Source organism: Neolamprologus brichardi, chromosome 10 (genome assembly GCF_056152115.1).
Source record: "Neolamprologus brichardi isolate AB-2024 chromosome 10, ASM5615211v1, whole genome shotgun sequence".
NCBI lineage: Eukaryota > Metazoa > Chordata > Actinopteri > Cichliformes > Cichlidae > Neolamprologus > Neolamprologus brichardi.
This window is the reverse complement of record NC_142113.1, coordinates 2657208-2674584: the sequence shown is the minus strand read 5'-3', so window position 1 is coordinate 2674584 and position 17377 is coordinate 2657208. Positions and strand designations below refer to the sequence as shown.

The 17377-nt window shown below is 39.7% G+C and overlaps 1 protein-coding gene across 2 annotated transcripts; it reads right to left on the bottom strand.

Annotated features, from left to right (window-relative positions):
* Positions 1-713: 713 nt before the first annotated feature.
* LOC102778114 (beta-galactosidase-1-like protein 2) lies at positions 714-15228 on the bottom strand. 2 transcript variants are annotated; one of them, XM_087846761.1, is made up of 19 exons: positions 15088-15228; positions 14519-14704; positions 14363-14431; positions 13206-13301; positions 12627-12735; positions 12454-12546; positions 12046-12127; positions 11916-11980; positions 11745-11829; positions 10047-10184; positions 9789-9872; positions 9604-9719; positions 9363-9509; positions 4171-4242; positions 3974-4052; positions 3783-3870; positions 3588-3699; positions 2558-2674; positions 714-932 (listed from the first exon to the last, which is right to left on the bottom strand). In XM_087846761.1, exons 1-19 carry the CDS (start codon positions 15177-15179, stop codon positions 846-848), a joined length of 1917 nt encoding a protein of 638 aa, XP_087702887.1. In that variant the 5' UTR covers positions 15180-15228; the 3' UTR covers positions 714-845. The 2 variants fall into 2 exon arrangements, with proteins under 2 accessions (XP_087702887.1, XP_087702886.1); XM_087846760.1 differs by having other exon boundaries at positions 9604-9872.
* Between the last annotated feature and the right edge of the window lie 2149 nt (positions 15229-17377).

Sequence of the window (17377 nt, the reverse complement as noted above, 5' to 3'; positions counted from 1 at the left end):
TCAAAATGGGAGACGCCCCCAAGGGTGGTGGAGAATGACCGAGCTAAGATCCTGTGGGACTTCCAGATACAGACGGACAAAATGGTGGTGGCTAACCAACCGGACATAGTGGTGGTAGACAAACAGAAGAAGACGGCCGTAGTGATCGATGTAGCGGTTCCCAATGACAGCAACATCAGGAAGAAGGAACACGAGAAGCTGGAGAAATACCAAGGGCTCAGAGAAGAGCTCGAGAGGATGTGGAGGGTGAAGGTGACGGTGGTCCCAGTGGTAATCGGAGCACTCGGTGCGGTGACTCCCAAGCTAGGCGAGTGGCTCCAGCAGATCCCGGGAACAACATCGGAGATCTCTGTCCAGAAGACCGCAGTCCTGGGAACAGCTAAGATACTGCAGGACCCTCAAGCTCCCAGGCCTCTGGTAGAGGACCCGAGCTTGAAGGATAAACCGCCCGCAGGGGTGAGTGGGGTGTTATGTAAGTGTACATATATGTATACGCCCAGCTCTCTAACCAGAGTTCTAAATTCGCTTTTCTTCATGGATTTAGACACAGAGATTTCATAATGTGAGGCAACTGCACATAAATCATATTTCCTTCGTACATCAAGCTGTTATAAAGTAGGATTAGCTATAAAACCTACCAGACTAAACTGTGCCATATTCAAAATGAATCCCCAACGAGCCCCCAATATATATGTAGGTGACATTTATTGGATTTGACAGAATTTATTGTTTCCCTGTATTTCAATTTCTCCTGATGTGATAAGCACCTACTAATATAAAAGAAATGCAAATTTTACATACATACACACATAAACACAAACATTGGAATTGTGACGTGATGTTGGTCACTGGATGTCAGCAGCCATGCCAAGATCAGCCTCATCCTCAAAGTGGACCTTGAAGTCTCCCTCTTGTTCCTCAAACACAATGACCTAATTTATTTGAGTGTGAAAAAACAACACAGACCGGTGTTAGAGATTTGTTTGGTTTTGGTTTTGCAATTATAGTACAAAAAATACACTAACAGTACAGCAGTTTACAAAGCTAGAGCCAGCAGATATTTAGTATAAAGAGTGTGAAGAGGAGGAAACGGCTAACCTGAGTCGCCCAGAAGGTAACAAAATCATCTTACAAGCAAATATGAATGAAACATACAACAAACAACATGTAAATTAGCGATGGTGATCCTAGGCTGGGCTAAGCTATTGGAAGCCTTGGAAAACCTAAACACGTTAATATCGTCAGTCTTCTCGTCTAACACTAGATAAGAGAGAGCAAGTAAGCAGTGTTAATTTTGTAGACCAATCATTTTCATCATATTTTTCGTCAACAACCTTTTTTCTGACAAAAACTACATAAAAGCTAAAGTCACAGGGACAAAAACTGTGATGATGTCTATTGACTCTTTCATCAATGATTAAAATGGGATGAAGATATTATATATAGAGAGAGAAATCCAATCAGAACTAATTTAGTTGTGTAGAAAGATGGGACGAGTGGGAGTGATCCAATCAGAAGTATGTCCTTGTGCCATCACTTTAGATGCAAACATATGGAAACGGGGAAAATAAGACACATTGTAACCTGTGTGGCACAACTTTCACTATTACAACACTTTAACAACTATTACACTTCATGTTTTAGTCAAACTACAATTTTTACTCTGAGTATTGCTATCAATCTCAAGTAGTTATGACCAGATGGTGACATCATGGTGGCTGCAACCATCCTTTACACAAGTCTATATTCTGTCTTATACTTTTTTAAGAAATTCTTTGTCATCTATTTCCTATTCTAGCAAACCTTTAAACCAATCATCTTTCCGCCTCCACATAGCATCATCGCCAATGATCGATGACGCTATGTGGAGGTTTTTTGGAGGACTGCATGCAAGCACGTCTGCTTTGGCTGTGTAGTTAAAGACCTACAAGAAAGGACACAAGCACTGTACCATTTTGTATTTATGAGAATAAAAAAATTCTAGAACAGAATATTAGCCTAAAAAATTGCGTTGCTCTACATTTTTTAAAATTACTTTTTCAAACGTCTCCTAAACACCAAACATTCAGTTCTTCTGCTGTAATTCTTATATGAAATGATAATCGCCTGCATCCAGGGAAACCATCATACAAAGCCACTATTGCAAAAGCTAGCTTAGTATATAAGCAAAAAAAGAAAAGAAAATGAAGCAAAACAAAACACAAAGGCTGAATTTGTTTAACAGTAAATCAGGTCACGGTTGTCAGATACAGAAACAAAAGCAATAATCAAAATTCTTAATTAAACTAAGGAGAAAAAAATGTGAAAGACATTTACATATTTGAACTTTTGGGATCAACAACTCATTAGAACCAACATTACAAACGCCAACAACAGCTGTTTACAATCATACTGTGACAGCAGATATCAAACTACAAGCTCGTTTTATTAAAATGAGCTGTTCTCCAACCTGAAGGATGCATCCACAGACTCTGGATGTAGCTGTAAGCGGAGCTCACACAGACTAACAAAGTGCTACAATCATCATAATTCATCATTTGTTTCCGAACAGTTATACCTGATTGATTCCACTATTGAGAAAAGGACCTGGGAGGTAGAGAGTCTGCTGGGGGCCAATGGACCAGTAGCGCCCAAGGTTCAACCCATTGATAAACACAACACCTTTCTCCCAGCCCTGCGGATCCCAGATACATTTATTAAAACAAATTAAAAAATAAGTATAAACACACCTGGCTTCTTTATGTATGTTTTTAACATATTTAGACGAGGAAACATTTGACTATTTTAAAAATGCCGCAGACAAAAGATGTTTTATACTTGAAGGACAGCACAAATGGTAATTCTTCAGTGCTTCATTGAATAAGATTACCAACAGATCTTATATACTTCTGTTTAAAATGAAATAAATTACACCCACAGTATCAGAAGCTCATTTTGCCCCCATTGGCACTCCTTGTAGGAGTTTTGTGTACGTCCACCAGTACCTGCTTTCTAAACTCTCTTCCCTGTAAAATTACTTCTACTGCAAAAATTGGTTTAAATGCCCATTCAACATTTCAGTGACACTGAAGGTTTTATTATTTTCAACCAAGTCAATGCATGACCTTCCATTTCTTCTTTCTGAGCCATTCTTTCACGAATGTGCTTCAGATCATTATCCTTTCAAAAAGGTCCACGTTCAGCTCACTTTTCAGATAAACGGATTCACATTACTGTATATTCAAGCGATGCTGAAGAATGCAAAGCTGAATCAAAGCCTGCAAGCTACCCAGCAGTGAACTGGCAGTAATTTGATTTTCTTTACAGTTAATTTTGTTATTTCAAATAATTTGAAGAGCTTTTTATACCCTTTTCCAGATTGAAGACTCACAGGCAGACACTTCAATAGGACAGAGCACAAAAGATCCTAATGACAGACATTTAAAAGTCAGTTTCCACCTGCTACTCCACAAAGAGGTTTCAGTCATTGGAATTCCTTCTTCTAATTTATTGGATTTCAAGGTGTAACAATGTGATTAGTCTTTTCCGTTCGTTTAAATGTTATTTACTTATTTTTAACATAGCTGTTTATGTTCATGTTCACTTACTGGCAGCTTCACAAACGTGTCACTTGGATACCCATATGCAAACAGTCTGCCCATGAAAAATCCAGGGAAGCTGGGTGTTTCAGAAAGACTTTTCCAGGGTGCGTGATAAAGACTGAAATAAGGCCACATCAAACACACTATTACAGACAAAAGCAAGTAATATGCAGCGTATTAGATTTAATAAAGTCTACAAACCTATCAATGAAGCTGGGTTTCATATCCAGGCTGTATATTGTAAAATCTCTCAAGGGGATATTGTTTAATAAAATGTCTCCCACTAGTCCTGCAAAAACACAAATCGAAATTGGCTTGCCCTCCGCAAACTGATTGCTCGAGTGATTTAAAAGCAGGCAGAGCGATGAACAGCAAAATTTTCAGTCAGTCACCTTTACGTTGCTTGTCAAGCTCCCTTCCCTGGTGAACTCGTCCACAGTTCTCCACCAATAAACTCAAGGTGCGACGTCCCTGTAGGGATCAATCACATTTATGTTTTTTAATCGTTTTAACAGCCAGACAGCTGCCTCGCCAGCATCCATCACACCGAATGAAGCCTTTCTCTTCACTGTTCAACTTGATGTCATACCTTACCATCAGGAACCGCCAGCTCCAGACTCTGGCGCTTGAAAAGGCCAATGTAGCTTCTGTCTACAAACACCTGGAGTAAAACACATTAGTGTCAAATAACTGTAGTAATTTAGTTTAAACTGTGTCCTGCTGGAAGGCACCGGAGCAACGCTCCACCCCTTTTTCTTTGAAGAATGAAATATCCTCTCAGGTCCAACCTGTCTGACCAATTTGGGACTCAAACCCATAAAATGACCAAATTCCCTAAATCCTACATGAGCCTCGAACTCACTTTCACTGTTTTCCTTTTCCTTGGGACTCGAACCCAGTACTTTTACTTATAAACTTCATCATCATTACTTCAACCACAATTCTCATGAGATTTTCACCAAAATCAAAACAGACATTCACCAGTAATTTCAGTGAGTAGGCTTAAATTCTTTCATGTCCAATTTGGCACATTTTGGAAATAATTCAACAGGTATTAGTGCCTTACCTTTGGATAAGCCGGCTTATGCCCACTCACTTTGACCACTGATATTCATGCCTGCCCGTCTGACCACCTCGGACCCCGGATTTCTCTGTCCAAGCCTCCAACTCACTCTCCCTCCTCAATATTGAACCCAACACCTCTTAAGCCGAAGTTTAATTGGTTGGTCCTCACTTTAAGAGCATTTCATGCAATAAAACTGGTAAAGACAGCATGAGTGGTCCAACCTGTCAGTTTAATATCTCAAACCTGATCTACTAATATCTGGGCCAGTGCTAAACCCTCTTTTAGGGCTTACCAGAAAGGCCGAGTGTCAGTGCTGTAGGGCAAATTAGCATGATGATGCATTTACAAAAGTGTGTCCATGGAAGTAGAAAAATCATAGGGTGATGCAAACAATGAGCTATCTTTATATCCAAAGATGCAGTCAGCTCATTTTAGTAATTACCTGACGAGAGGTGTGGTGGTCCTGTTGGATCTCAGCTCTGCTTTTGACACTGTAGATTACAGCATCATGATAAACAGACTCGAGAACTTGTTTGGGATTACTGGTGTTGTTTTAAAATGGTTTATATCATATCTGTCTGAGAGATCTTTTACTGTTTGCATGAATCATGTCACATCAGAATCAACAGTTTTGCCGTGTGGGGTACCTCAGGGATCTGTCCTGGGTCCAATTCTCTTTTTACTTTATGTATTTCCCCTAGGCCAAATTATTAAGCACTATAAATATATCTCCTATCATCTCTATGCTGACGACATCCAACTATACTGTTCCTTCAAAATGTATGAGTTTTATAAATTGTCTAATTTAAGTAATTGCCTGACAGAAATCAACAAATGGTTAAATGACAATTTTCTCCAACTAAACTCTGATAAAACAGAAACTCTAATTACTGCTCCAGACCACATGGTCCCAGAAATTAGACAGCATATCAGCTTCTTAGACCCTTCTGTAAAATCAAGCCTTAGAAACCTCGGTGTCATATTTGACAGCTCGATGTTGCTCGAGCAGCACTCTAAGCAGCTCATTCACTGGTTGCCTGTAAATTTTAGGTTTCATTTTAAAATTTTAGTTCTAACCTTTACATGGTCAGGCTCCTCAATATTTATCTGACCTGCTGAAACCACATACATCTTCTCGGGCTTTAAGGTCATTAGATCAGAGACTGCTGGTGGTACCGCGCACTCGTTTTAAAACTCGTGGTGATCGGGCCTTTCAGACTGTGGCACCACGGTTGTGTCTGTCTCTTCACTGCACGGACTCCATTGATTCTTTTAAGAAACAGCTGAAGACATTTTTATTTAGAAAAGCATTTGATTAATTTCTTCTAATGCTGTTTTTATAGTTTTATTGTTTTACATTGTTTTATTTACTGTTATATTGTTTTTATATTTCCTGTGTTGTAAAGCATGTTGTGATTTTTATCTGTGAAAAGCGCTATATAAATAAATTTTACTTACTTACTTACAAATTAGTGTCTAAAAATAAAGGCCTTTGATGAGGGAGTGCAAAAGAAGCGAGTGAGGGTCTGACAAAAATAATACAATTTAAGCTAATGCTGTACACACGGTTCTTTATGAAAACAGTGTGACTATGTAGAGAAATGAAAAGAAGAGGAAGAAGAATCTGGATGATTTTCTATGGGGTGAACTCATCTGTGAAAGTGCTAAAACTGTGTGAGTTTGAGGACTAAGCCTCAGGTGGACCTCAGGATTTATCCAGAGGAGAGCGCCGTTATGATAAACCATAACCCCGTATAAACCTGAAACCATGGGACCTGCATGATGTGCAGAAGAACACTAAACATTATTTACCAGACAGATGTTTAGATCTCTATGTGTGTGACTAAAAACACTGTTCAGTTCACTTCTGTTTGGTTTCAATTAAACAATAGACTGAAAGGGAGTCTGTAAGCATGCAGGTCGAGGACAGGGCCAAGGTTTTAGCAGTGTGCTCAGCTTTGACTGATCCAATTAATGCTTACTTTAATAAATATCTAGCATTATATGTTATATATATATAAACAATGGTAATTTGCACAACTGCAATATCCAGACAGGTCAGGAACTATAATGGAATTACAAGATTTTGTAATCCAATGAACTGTCTGAAGATTTTCTGCACAGCGTAGGAGCACAAACCTCAGATTTACACAGTGGAATAGTTTGTCATAAAGCAGTCCTCCTCTGGCTCAATCCTGCGCTGCACCTGAGCTGTCAGATATCGCTGTGGCTGACATTAACTTTGAGAAAATTGGTAGAATTTAAAATTCACCAGAGAATATGTGAGGGAGAGAAGCCCATCAAGTGTAGAGACAGAGCGGACAACTATCCCACAGGAACAAATGAAAGTGAGAGAGGAAAAAGCTGGAAACGACATCCACGAGCAGAGAGCTGTAAACCATACATAAGAACCTGTGAAGATGGTCAAACAGATGAGTTTAGGTTTATAGACATTTGATCACATTTGTTCAGTTGTTGAATAGCGTAAGCAGTTCTGACATCGAACTGAAGTAAGCTGTTGGTAAACAATTCACAACTGAAATATGTGCATTAGAGATGGCACGATACCACTTTTTTATGTCTGATACCGATATCATAAATTTGGATATCTGCCGATACCGATATGAATCCGATATAGTGTGTTTTTTAATCAATAAAACTGTTTTTTTAATATCTTGCTGCATTTTGTATACGTTCATACTCAAGTTTAAATAAACAACAACACTAAAGCTATTCTGTTATACCTGTATGTAAAAAACACACTGCACCCAAAATATTTCATAGTTCAGCAACGCTGATCAATCTAATAAACTTAAACCTGCACCATCCTCCCTATTCTGGTATTTTAAAGAGTACTTAGCAGCAATATTAAGCAACCTAACTAATAGGGTTGCAAACTCCCAGCAAAAAAAATAAAAAAACAGGGAACCACCCCCCACCCTCCAGCTCATGATGCTTAATCGACGTAATCAACTTTAATTTGATGCAGTGTGGAAAAAAATGCACAGAAATAAATTATTTTTCTACAATAATTAAATAGATTCAACATCTTCCTTCAACAGAATTGCAAACTGCACAGATGGTACTTTCCCAAAGGAAAAAGTAGTATAGCTTATCAGGGTATATTAGACTTAACAGTTACTATATACAGTAATGGACTTCTATATATTTTACATCAGATTAAAACTTTGGGTGTAATATTCAGATAATTATTTATTAAAAGCTCGACATTTTAAATGAGAATAAGAAAGAAAAGTATGTCTTTGTGCCCCCTTTTCCCTGTTCATGCCCTATCGGCCCCCCTGGCTAAACTTTGCTAGATCCGCCCCTGCACAGTTACCAGCCGTCAGCTGCATAGAAAAAGATCCTGGTGTAGAAATAATATTAAATAAATTCTAACAACAGCTGATCAAGCTTAATAGTGCTGCTGTTGTTCAGCTGCTGGTTTCCTCTTTCTGGAGCGAAGTGAGCCAAAAACAAACAAGAGAGACGGACTCACGACAGAAAAGCCGATCAGCTGATCATTGATCAGTTTTAATGATTGAAGTAGCAGCAAGAAGAGGCAGTCCTCCATATATCGGTTGTTAAGCTTAAGGTGGGAATGCTTTACAAACATTCAGAGATGAACTTACACACTTGCTTTAATTCTCTCTGGGAAAACTTCCTCTGAGATGAAATGCCAGTTTGGTAGCGAAGCTCCACACAGCCGCTCTATCACCTGATGCACACTGCACACGTGCTACGGTTATGAGCCGAGTTACGTGTCGCAAGTTTTGTGAGGTGCTTTTTTGATATTTAATGGATCGGATTACAATTTTTTATTTTTCTCCGATATCCGATCCAGTAATTTGGGTCAGTATCGGACCGATACCAACATGTAATATCGGATCGGTCCATCTCTAATGTGCGTGCAGCCTTTAATGGAACTACAAGATTTTGTAATCTTGAGTAACAGTGAGCGAACTGGACAGAGTCACTGTTTCTCAGTGTTTTTGCTCTGCTCAGTCGGGGCTAAAGTGGCAAACTCTAGAGGAAAGTGTATAAAATGTATATTCCCCAACATGTGCTAGCTGACCAATCAGAGGTAGTGTTTGCAGACAAGTCGGCATCTCAGTACAAACCACATGTGGCCCTGGCAACAGCGACCAAAGCAATCACAGCACTCAGGTAACTGGTTACCATGAAGTCACTGATTGTCTTTTTCAGGAATGAATAGCTTATACTGAACAGCTTAACAACAACAACTCACAGCTCGGCTGCGAAATATTAATTTTCTTATACTGACCAGCAGTTGCCGCGTGGTTGTTAACTTGTCTGTTGGCCTGTGTGTCTGATGTAAACGAGGTTAACTGCTTTATATTATATATATTATATTATATTAACTGCTTTATATTTGATCGTTCAAATTTTCAGCAAGAAGGAATAATTTTGTTCTTGCAGGGTTTTTTCTTATTCCTTACAATATCAAAAATGTTTAATGAATGAGCTATTAGGAGGATATTTTTAACCCTTGGACAGAGTCTGGTTAGCTGTTTTTCCCATATTTGCAATTTTTCTATGCTGACTATCTTATGCCACTAGGTTTATATTTAACAGACATATATCTTTTAGCAGCAAGACATAACTTCCTAGTTTTTAATAAATTTGTTTTCAGCAGCTACAAACACATTATGGAAGCTATAAATCATGCACATGTATAGTGTGCATTAACTCACCAGGGCACGGTCTCTGACATTGTCCCCCGACTGTAACAGCCCTCCCCTCCTGATGATAGTCTCATACAGAGTGTAGCCATAGGACTGTCCATTCCTGCTGTTCACGGGTAGATTTTCCATGTTTACTGGTTTGGCGGACTTAAATGGCTGCAGAGACAATAGAAACAATTGAACTGTCTGAAAAGCAAAATTCTTTACATTGCAGGATATGTACGTTACAGATAATCTCACATAAACGTACTCCTTCTGTGAAGCTTAAAGCATCCCATAATGAAAGGTGCTGGTACATGATGGCTGGTTCATAAGCTTCCCTGTAATGCAGGACTGGCATGTCCGGGAGACTGTCAGAGCCTCCTGCTGCACAGAGAGCCAAAGAGGTCAGTAACTGAATGTAATAGTGTGCTGCATATCTCGTGTTTTTCTTACTGTTTTTGTATCGAGAAAGTAAATCCCTGAGAAGATGGTACTTTGAAGTGTATTCCCCAGATTCAGACAGAGGAGCGTCATAATCTGCGGAACATCAACAGTGTGCGAAAACTGTCATTTGCTGCCACCTGCTGGGTGTTAAGGTCAACAGTACAGAACATTTTCCAGCTCTCACACAGCAGTTATTAATCACTCAAACGTCTTTGTGAATTTGCATGAGAGTCTATTTGAGACTGAGCACAGTACAAAGGAACCAACCATAGCTGGGGACTAAAGCTCTGTATGAGGGATTGGCGAGTGCTCCGCTCATGAAGCCAAAGCTGGATCCTCCGTGGAACATGTACAAGTTGACGGACATGCCTCTCCTCAGAATTTCCCTTACAGTGGATACCATATCTGACAAGAAATGAGACGTGTTCACAGTGTTTAGAGTAATGGATTCATGCAAATACAAATTTTGAATCCCGAAACTCTTCTGACTCATTTTCTTAAATACGTAAGTGACTCATTCAAAAGCAGCATGACCCTGACATTTGCATGTCCAGTGTGGGCATGTAGCTGCCATTTCTCATGCAAAAATCTACACTGGGGTGAGAAAGAAAACACATTTACAGCAGTTTAGAGGAGATAGAGTAGCACTAGTGAAAAAGATGTATCAGAGGGGACAGATAACGCAATAACGCTACCTTTGATTGGTTTTACTCATATATGCATTTCTTTTAAGGGTTAGTAAAGTATTCGTAAAGTAAGAGTATAGATTTCTGTATCCAAATTTCTTTTCACAAGCAGGTTTTCCATGTTTACTGGTTTGGTTGATGTAAACGACTGTTTTTAAAACAAATTCGCTTTAACCTCCTAAGACCCGAACTCTTCCACGGCATGCATTTTTAATTTCTCTTTGATATTTGGGCTGATTGGGGCCCGATGAATGTGAAAACAAAGAATTACCAGATTTTTTTTTTTAACCTTATTTTTGTTTTTAAGAAAAATAAGAGCACGGTGGCACGGTGGTTAGCACTGTTGCCGCACAGCAAGAAGGTCCTGAGTTCAATTCCACCATCAGGTCTTTCTGTGTGGAGTTTGCATGTTCTCCCCGTGTTTATGTGGGTTCCCTCCGGGTACTCCGGCTTCCTCCCACCGTCCAAAGACATGCAGCTTGTGGGGATAGGTTAATTGGATAATCCAAATTGTCACTAAGTATGAATGTGAGTGTGAATGGTTGTCTGTCCCTGTGTGTTGGCCCTGCCACAGACTGGCGACCTGTCCAGGGTGTACCCCGCCTCTCGCCCTATGACAGCTGGGATAGGCTCCAGCGCCCCCCGCGACCCTGAAAAGGATAAGCGGAAGCGAATGGATGGATGGATGGAGAAAAATAAGAGTCACATATGAGGATATTTGTTTAAAATTAACAGAACAGTAGCAGTATAATGTCCTCGTAAGTGGATATCAGGCCCATGTAGAGCAAAATTGAGTAGTTTAGTCTAAATAACCCAAAATGTGATGTCCACATATGTGGACGCCAGGTCCTAGGAGGTTAAAGCAGTAATTATAAGACAAAAACCCAAAAGATTTCAATTTCCAAATTTGGTTTCTGAAGCAGGAGATTTAGACCGATTTGTATTTCACTGCACAAACTGCACACAAATGTAAAAAACAAATGAAAGACTAATAAAATAACTACAGGCAATGATTTCCACAGTATTTTTCTTTACATTTTATAAAATATAAGGAGAATTAAATTTGCAAAAGACGCTTTATGCCTGTTTTTTGCTAATGTAACATCACTATGTAGCAATGGCTTCCATAGATACTAAGAGAAGGATGTGTACGCTTCTTTTACCACCTCGCTGAATTATGAAGACTCCCTTGAGCGACACTCCATTGTTAGACCACCCAGGTTGATTATGAATAGCAGGGGAGCAACATGCCACTAGCAGCACAGAGAACCCTCCTTACCCTCTGGAGGCAGCACATGGTGGAGCTCTCCCCAGATATCATACCAGCCGGTCCAGTAATCCATCACCATGGTGGGGTTGTTGGGCTGAAAAGCAGCGCGCACACAGTCAGCTTGCATCTGCTTACTGTCATCAGTGATGGATACAAGTGATGTGGAAAGGTGAAACTCACCTGGATAGCCGTCAGCTCCTGGATGTTTCTCTGGTTTAGCTTCTGAAGCTTCACTGTCCTGAGGGCTACACGAGATTCGGTTAACCGTGTGTGTGCATGTTTATGTTTAGGTGTGTGATTATTAATATACCTCCATCCACACCCCCAGACTTTAACGTTTTGTGCTCGTCTGATGTGAGCAGCAGTTCGCTGATCCCTCTGGATTGCAGAGCCTTTCAAAATAAAACACAAAGGAAGAAGTGAAAACAATCCTATTGATCCGTTCTATGCCATCAAGTTTCATAGAATAATTTACCCCTACACATCAGACAGGCTCCCACTGTCAATCTTTTTAAATCTTATCTTAAAACGCATTTTTATTTACTGGCTTTTAATACAGCATGAGAGTTATTTGTTAATTCATATTTGGTGTTTGCTTTTAATACTCTAAGTTGTTTTATTATGTATGTTGTATTCTTGTACAGCACTTTGGTCAACGCTCTTGTTGTAATTAAATGTGCTATAAAAATAATTAAACTATTAAACTATGTGTAGTCACCTCTTTAATGAAAAGCATATAACTCTGATCCTTTGCAAAGGAGCCATACTCGTTTTCCACTTGCACTGCAATGATTGGACCTCCTTTCTTGAACTAAAAAAACACAAACAAGCATATTTTTTAATTAAAACGATTAACAGACTCTGCTTCAGCTGGTATGTTTCCAGTCTGACCTGCAATGGAACCAGTTTTGGTATCAACTTGTCAAAAAAAGTGTTGACAGCCTGAATGAACCCTGGGTGCGTCGTCCGCAGTCTCATGCTGCTGTCCTGGAGGAGCCAGCTGCAAAGACATAGAAAACATGCTCAGTTAACACAACGGATGATCTGATATCCTCGTGTTGGTGTTGTTCCCAGATCATCATGAAAATGTTGTTCCAGGTTCAACATTGCAAGTGACCAATCACATTATTGTGACGTTATTCTTTTGCGCACCAACCCATTCGTGCATTTATGAAATTCCAATGTTGCAAGGACAATATCAATTCTGCTTAGCGTTTATTAAAGGGTTAGGGTTAGGGTCAGGGTTAGGGTACGTTGATCGGCGGACAAAGGCGGTTTCTTGCAGCTTAAGTACAGTTTTTTCTTGTGCTGTCCGGTTAAATTCACTTAAATACAAAAATCTATTTACTCAGGACAGGCACTGAACAGACTTGCAGTTTAAACTAACGTCCCTTTTTGTACCATATGAATATACACACAAAAAATTCTGAATTTCTACATAAACCTACATACAGAGAACACCGTGACTACCTCGGCAGTCCTCCTAGGTCCAGCTCAGAGGAAATGTAGGGCCCTGGACGCAAAATCACCCACAGCTCCATCTCGGCTGCAAGACTGATATAGGCTCTGAAATCCAAACAGAAAAGAAAATCAACAAGCAGCTTTTTCCTGTGCAAACCCAAAGTTTCGACTCACAGTGAGGTAAGTTTGAAAAGTGCCTGGCAACAACACCGGCAGAGGCAGGACCTCTCTCTTCGCTTATCATCACCGTGCAGTTAATTGCTCGATAAGCTGCTTTTGTTATGGAGATGCTGCTGTTGTCAGGTGGGACTCTCTGCCTCCAGCATCTCCCCTGAGCACTGAGGACTTAGATGATGAGGAGAAAATGACGAATATTCCCAAAATACCTTAGACCAGGTAATATTGTTAGAGAAGTTAGGAAGGTGGTGTGAAGGATGCTGTGTGGCGATTAATCATAAAAGAAAATTCTCCTTTCCCTATTTCACATGTTCTGGGCATGTCCAAAACTGGGTAGCTTTTGGAAAAGCATATTTGAAACCATGTCCAACATATTTGGTGTTCCAATTGCACCCTGCCCGGTTATAGCTATTTTTGGGGTGACGCCTTGTGATGCCAGTCTTTCCAAATCACACTCTGATCTTCTGGCCTTTTGCACTCTTTTGGCCCGTAGAATGATCTTATTGAAATGGAAAGAGCCACTTCCACCTGTATATGGGCGATGGGTTAAGGATGTCATGTACTATACTCAGCTGGAAAAGATCCGCTACACTGTAAAAGGTTCGGTTCGGAGGTTTTATGACACATGGCAACCTTTTCTTACTTACTTTGAAAGATTAAGTCCCGATACTATCGCTTAATGTGCATGTGAGTGGGTTGTTTTGTTGTTGTTGTTGTTGTTGTTGGGGTTTTTTTTGTTTGTTTGTTTTTTCCCCTTGCTGTTGTTCATTTATTTTATTATTTACTTTGTATCTGTAATTTTCTTTTATTTTATCTCTTCTTTCCTCTCTGGCTGGGTTTTAGTTACACTGTTCTGGATGGGTGAGTGGGTGGGGGGGGCACGACTGTTTGTTAATATTGCCGTAATTGTTGTTGGAAGCAATTCTTTGTTCAATAAAAAGACCTTGATCAAAAAAAAAAAAGAAAAAAAGAAAGAAAATTCTCCTTACTGTAAATCCAGCTGTGTCTGGAAGTTAAAAACCTCTCTTTCCGGCTGGTGCAGATTCCACGGCACATATCTGCAAGGATGGAGGGCGCCCACAGTTAACATTCAGCAGTGACAGTGCTTGTGCTTCTAAACTCAATCACTGGAGCAGCTTTCGTACGTAGTGAGGGTATTAATCCCACAGGCTTTCATCTTCATCAGCCGGTCCTTCCAGTAGGCCCTGGGCACACGGAAATAGTGGATGGATCCCCCGATGATGCGGAAGGGCTCTCCCTCGAGGGTGAACTGGGACGTGTTGGCACACAAGCCGACCTTTCGGCTCATCCTCCTCCCCCTTCCCGACATGCTGGAAGAGGAGTTCCACTCAGTCACAGTCACTTAATGCCTAACATAGGCTATTGTACTCTAACTGACCACATGACATGCTTGGCAGGAATTTGCAGATGTTTTGAGTTGAGCAGGAGGACATCAAACTTCAGTAAACTCATACGGGCTTCTTTTACATTTTCTTTATCATCCATTAGTTTCTTATTATTCACTTCCCAAAATAAATAAAGTTTCTTATGACAACCGTCAAACTGTGTGTAACACAGTGACACTGTTGTGCTGTTATAGAAGCCACACAAACAATATTACTATTGAGACAGTTTGAATTGTGTGTCTGTGAAAACTACAAGTTGAATCGTTGCATTGCGGGGAAAACAACAACGTAACATTTTAAGAACTTACCCAAGATATCTGTACATGATGAATCCAGCAATGCACAGGCAGATGAGTGCATATTTCCTTTTGTGCACATTTCTTATCCTGAGGACAACCATGGATGGAGAGCGAGATCCCTTCTGGCAACATAAGCAACAGTCGAGTTAAGTTCACAGCAGCGTCTGTGTGCAGATGAACGCATGATGCTGGTCTGAACAGTGCACCGCCTCGTGGGAGTGCCTCTGCGCGGAGCCATGGAAATCGAACTCACCTCATTAGCAGCAGGGTTTGTCTTCGGTATTGTTTGGCTTGTAAGAACTACTACACAGCTTCCTTTTTTCTTTTCTTCTTTTTTTAGAGCTTTACCAGAAAAAACAACAAACAAAATGAAAACATTTAATCCTGAAGTTTCTTCCATCTTAAAAATTGTGTCTAGTAATCTAAAATAGAAAAATAACGAGGAATGTGCCAAGTTATATCACCATCTCCAAAGTGTTCATTATTTTATCTTCTTTTGAAACTTGTCTAGATGTGTGGAGCTAATTGCATATTGCTGCCCTTCATTTGTCATTCATAACTCATTCTATGGAGTTGGTCCTTATTTCTACATGTGCTGGGGACCATAACAACCCCACAGTGGTGCACAGTTCATGTTCTTCAGTTGACACATGTTGAAATGGGGCATTTTGCTTTGTTTGCCTCTACTATCCCTACCTTTAAGTGCCATTAGTAGTCCAATAGACTCTGCACAGGCATGTACATTTCCTAACCTCTCCCAGCCACTCACTCTGTACCACCACAACACTCATATATGACTTAGCTAGTGGCCAAGCAGCAACTCTTGTAAGTGAAAAATGGCTCTTCGATCCCTTGCCTTATGACCCCTGTAAATACTTTCCTGATGCGTTTTTTCAACTTTACTTGCTACTGCTCTGGTTTCAAGACAGAAAAGATGATTATTTTATTTTACTTGCGAGTACTGCAGTGAAAAAATGTATTCTGCTACATTGGAAATCTGAAAATTCTCCAACACTGAGACACTGGATTAATGAGCTAGCATCCTACTGCACACCTGAGAAGATATCGCATAGTGTAAAAGGGAAATATGGATCCTTTGAAAAAATTTGGGGCCCTTTCTGTCAGTACTACCGTCTTTGGACCTAACAGATCATAGAGATGACGCAAATCCCCCTGGGTCTGCCTTGAGTTGATCCCCGGTTAGGCCCTCCTGACTCGATTTCCTGAATGCTGCAGTTTTATCGTGCGGGATGTTGATTCCTGTGCATGAGAGTTTCTATAGATAGGTGTAAATATGGGCTGTCTGGATACATGAATGTGATGAGGTTGAGAGCCAAACAGGGGTAAAGGGGTGGGGGGGATGGTGGGAGGGGTTCACTGATTTTCTGTTTTGCTCACTTTTTTTTTTGAGTTCTTTGTTTTTTGTTTGTTTGTGTGTTTGTTTTAAATTTCTGTTATTATTATTATTATTATTACTATCTTTATTATTATTATTATTATTATTACTATCATTATTATTATTATTATTATTATTATTGTTATTATTATCATTATTATTATTATTACTATCATTATTATTATTATTATTATTATTATTATTATTATTATTATTATTATTATTATTATTATTATGCTTGTATTTTCTGTGTTTGGTTTTCAGATGTCTGAGGTTATCCTTGAAAGGCATAGATACAAGAGTGTGCACCTGGGAGTGCTTCTGTGGTCACAATGGCCTGCCATGCTGTGGTTATTTGATGATACTTGCTCTGTCCCATAGTTGAGTTTTCTGTTTGTTTGTTTTTTTGCTTTGTGTGTTTTCCAATTTAAAAATGAAAATAAAGCTTAGAAAAAAAAAAAGAAAAGATGATTATTTGTGCTCCTCAGAAAAGGAAGACAAACCAGGGTTAGCTGTTAGAGTCACTAGCAACAGCTAATTGTTTCTATTGGCTTCATAGTCGGAATAGCCCTGCACACGCAACTTTGTGGTGGTTAGTGGTCGTGTCGATTGTCAATATTTAGTTTTAGAAGCTGTTAGAGTCACGTGTAAACCTGCCCTCCTTTTCTTTTTGGTGTGCTCTTTCTCTTCCACTGTGAAAACACACTCACTCATAGAATTTCTCAAACTCTTAATGAGTTTTATTTAGGAAGGTTCCTAAATAATTGTCATGACCTGGAATTATCTGCATGGCCACAAGAGCTGGTGGAATTCTCTAAAAACTAAGGAATGCTGCTTCATTGCTTTCTTTCTTTCCCTTCTTTAGGAAAGTATGCAGTGGATTAATTTATAAAAGAAGGTGAT